The sequence below is a fragment of the Fopius arisanus genome, unplaced genomic scaffold (assembly GCF_000806365.1).
Source record: "Fopius arisanus strain USDA-PBARC FA_bdor unplaced genomic scaffold, ASM80636v1 scaffold00019, whole genome shotgun sequence".
NCBI lineage: Eukaryota > Metazoa > Arthropoda > Insecta > Hymenoptera > Braconidae > Fopius > Fopius arisanus.
Window position 1 is genome coordinate 36,612 of NW_011887758.1, and position 3,980 is coordinate 40,591.

Sequence of the window (3,980 nt, forward strand, 5' to 3'; positions counted from 1 at the left end):
TTAATTTCCTATTTACGTCGTTTCTTGACGTAACAGTCATAAATATAAGAAATAATCGGTATTTATTCCACGCATACCTGAAATAGACGCCAATTATGCCATTTTTCTAAGGCAGATGAAATTATTAGGTTTATCGTACAGCAGCTTATAATAAGGATTGAGACTATATTTTGTTATTATATAAATATAAACATAATATAGATGATTAATTTAATGTATTTTCATTTTTATTGTTTTAGTTTTACGTTTTAAGGGAGGAGCCCGTTAATTTAATAAACTGCAATTTGATTCATTCAATATATTTATGAAACTAAAAATTTCAAGATTTCTAGCTGAGAATGAAATGGAAGCTCCATTGGAAGCTGACATTTTGAAAAGTTGCCAAAAAAGCGAATCCACTGAGAAGGTGAAATTTGTCCAGGAAATAACGCAAAAAAGTAAGTACATTATTGCTTTTGTCAATGCAGAAACAACTCTTCCCTGAGTCAATACGTCTTCGTATGTAGTCGAACATTATAGTCCTCCACTCACTTATTCTCCAATATTTATCGCATACATTTCCACGTAACTGCGAATGTCTTCCTGGGTCCATGGGAGTTGATAGTTTCCATGTAGCCCATTGTACATCCACCTATACCGTGCATCTATGTTTCAGGGAGAATGTCAATTCGTGATGTCGATAAATGGAGAAAGAATGATCGATCAAAATTGAAGAATGCCGAGTGTATTGTTTATCCATTCACCTTGTTGTTCATTGTCGGGGGATGAGTTGTCATAATTTTTAGTGGATGGCTCGCGTTGTGCTGCAGGTATCATTTATCAAATTAATTTGGCACCATTTGAGCTTTCTTATCCAGGTCAAGTTGCTCTGCTAATGGTGGCAATTCAGATCGCCATGGGTGGAAATTTCATGTGCAATGCCGTCAACTGTCATCCCCAGTCGACGTTTTGCCGCATGGCGATTGTTACGGTGGCACAGGCCGGCACCATTAAAATTACCATTATTCAATGAATCGGACTTGCTCGCCGCATCGCATCTAGGTAAAGATCGCAAACTTAAAGTGATATATAGAAAAAATATATACTTGATTCAACTATATATGTTATACTTCAAATCAGCATCCTTAATACTTGACTTTAGTTTATTGCGTCCTCTAAGTGATATCAATAGAAAATATTTTTAATCATTTGGAGGATAAACAAATTGATCGACTTATAGTAAAAACATTACTGCAGTTACGACGATAATTTCTCTTGTGGTAGATATTGAATTTAATTTCCGTTGAAGAAAGTTGTGAAACTCTATATTTATCTGAAAATTCAATTTTTAATTTCACTGGATTATTAGCGGCACCCTTGAACTACAAAAATAATATCTCCTTGAAATTATTTTTGTCAATATTACTGAAGTCCTAGTTCATTTTAAATCCATTAAGATTTTCTTTTTTAATATTTGATGATTTTTGTGTGACTGCATGACTGCACAAATGCTTGAAATGATTAGAAAATTCGAGAATAATCGTAATTGAATAGTTCTGTTAGATCCGCTATTGCGATACTCATTGATTGTAGAACTAGTTTATCATTAAATTTTGCTCCGGCATGAGGTACAGCTACAGACTCGAATCGTCTTTGTCAACACTGTTATCGGTTGGGAAACAATTGATACCGCGCTATATAAATCCAAACTGTTTTTGGTCCTCTAATAGTCTCACGATGTTGACCAAGTATATCGCACTAGCCTTGCTGCTCACTCACAGTGAGTAATCAATTTTAAATCGAAGGTGTCTCTGTTTCCATCAAAACATGTTACGTATCTAAAAACTAAACGTCGGATCTACAATTTTGTTTTTGTCGTTCACGCTATCTGAGTTTCCACGTCAAAATTAAAAGTTTTTATTTTTATGTCTTAACCCTTAACCCTTAACAGAGTTGAAAGAAATAATAATAAACATAAAAATAATAATAATAGTTTATTAGCCTTTCTTTTTAAGGGTGTTCTACACCCATATATGGTAAAATTAACGTTTTTCCACTTTTCTGGGAAACTTACAATGGGATTGACGTGAAAAAATATAACGTTTTTGCATTTTGTCAGTATTAAATGACCTACGCAGTTACAATATGACGTCATCATTTTTCAGCGTTTTTTCTGAAGTTTTAAAAAGAATCAGGAAACTGTGGAGAAAATACATGAAAATGATCACTTCACCACAAAAATTTGCGAGCCATTAAATAATTACAAAACGTCAAAACGTTATATTTTTTTACATCAATTCTATCTATAATTTGCTAAAAACTCTAAAGAACGTGAATTTGGGCTATATATAATCATTATAAACTTTGGCTGTTAGACTCGTAAAGATTATCATTTAAATAATTTTTTTCAGCTTGTCATGCAATCACACATGGCGATGAAGTCCGCCCACATCAGTACCCGCATCAAGTCGCTATTTAGACCGAATGTCCACTGCTGGGTATCCGAAATTTAGTCTGCGGTGGAGTGATTCTAAATCGTGATTGGATCCTGACATCTGCCCAGTGCCTCAATTTGTTTAAAAACTTAATCGTCAAGGCTGGGAAGTACGAGCTTTCCGTTACGGACCCGATGCAAGAAATTCGCAGTGTGAAATATTATTACAAGCATCCGCAATATAAACGGTAAGTGAAACAAGAGTCAAAATTTCATGACATTTCCATCGTTGATGACACTATGGCACTCGATATACTGCCAATTCATTAACATCACTCGCGAATATTATTTATAAATAATCCGGAGATATGCTTGTGTTCTTCATGATGTTCCCAAAGATGAGAGATTCATGTATCAAATAACAATTGGTTCCTCAATAAAAAAAATATCTTAATGGACAAAATCTCAATCGCTATCTCCACTAATCCACCAAATTTTTTCTGTCTTGATTTCAAGGCCGGGCTGGTTTCGTGGAATTAGCAAAAACGATATCGCTCTCTTGAAGCTGAATAAGCCCCTAATTTTCAACGAGCATATTCAACCAATAGCACTTCCAACACCAGGAGCAACTCAGACTGGAGTCGGATGGTTGACAGGTTGGGGTGGTGATGGTAGAACCTCAGAAACTCTCGAGGCTGCTCAAGTGTCCTTCTTGGATGCTAACAATTGCACACAACTCGTCAAGAAATGAATCACTAACGATCAGATTTGTACTGGAGTCATCGGACGAGTCGTCTCCGCCTGTTCTAAGGACCTCGGAGGACCCGTTATCCAATATCGGCCAAATACCTCTCCACAACTTGTTGGAATCGTCTCCTGGACTGACCATTCGTGTCGCAAAGGGGTTCCCACAGTTTACTCTAAGATGTCTGCTTATGTTGGTTGGATCCAGAAAACCTTCAACAAGTTGTAAATTCATATTAAAAAGCAGTTGAACCATGTCATAACGTTTGTGTAATTCATCTATCATTGCACATTTGATTCTCATTAATTTCATCATTTACAGAAATTGAAAACTGAGAATTCAAGGATAGAAGAAAATATAGATCGTCTTGGGACTTTGGAACACGTGATAGTTTCACGAAAATTCAATTTTTCCAAGAATTCAACGTTTTTTATGAACCAAAGGTGTAATACACATGTCAGTTTTAGTTTTTCAGATAATCGCGGTTTTTCGATTTTCTTCCCAGTTCTTCAATTTTTTGTATAACTTCATGGCTAAGTTTCGGGCCATCCCCGTCAAACCGTAGATTTCATGATTTTATCTTTATTTTCATTTATTGGAAAAAAAATTGAAAAAGACCCGCGTTTTCATTCTGGCGTAGAACTTAAGAACCCTAGCAAACTATCATACACGCTATAGCGTGTATGTAGCGTGTATGTTGCGTGTATGTTGCGTGGATGTTGTGTGGATGCAATTTTTGGATGAAAAACAGGTAGGAATCGATGAAAACAAATGAAAGAATGATGTGGGATGAATAAGGTGGATTATTCGGTGCATTTGGCG

At 35.7% G+C, this 3,980-nt stretch overlaps 1 protein-coding gene across 3 annotated transcripts; it reads left to right on the top strand.

Moving 5' to 3' along the window:
* The first annotated feature begins 1,683 nt into the window (after positions 1-1,683).
* Positions 1,684-3,282, top strand: LOC105264058 (transmembrane protease serine 2-like). Of its 3 annotated transcripts, none has more exons than XM_011300632.1 (3): positions 1,684-1,759; positions 2,391-2,661; positions 2,930-3,282. In XM_011300632.1, exons 2-3 carry the CDS (start codon positions 2,609-2,611, stop codon positions 3,162-3,164), a joined length of 288 nt encoding a protein of 95 aa, XP_011298934.1. In that variant the 5' UTR covers positions 1,684-1,759; positions 2,391-2,608; the 3' UTR covers positions 3,165-3,282. The 3 variants fall into 3 exon arrangements, with proteins under 3 accessions (XP_011298934.1, XP_011298935.1, XP_011298936.1); XM_011300633.1 differs by having other exon boundaries at positions 1,732-1,808; XM_011300634.1 differs by lacking the exon at positions 1,684-1,759 and adding an exon at positions 1,820-2,015.
* Positions 3,283-3,980: the final 698 nt, after the last annotated feature.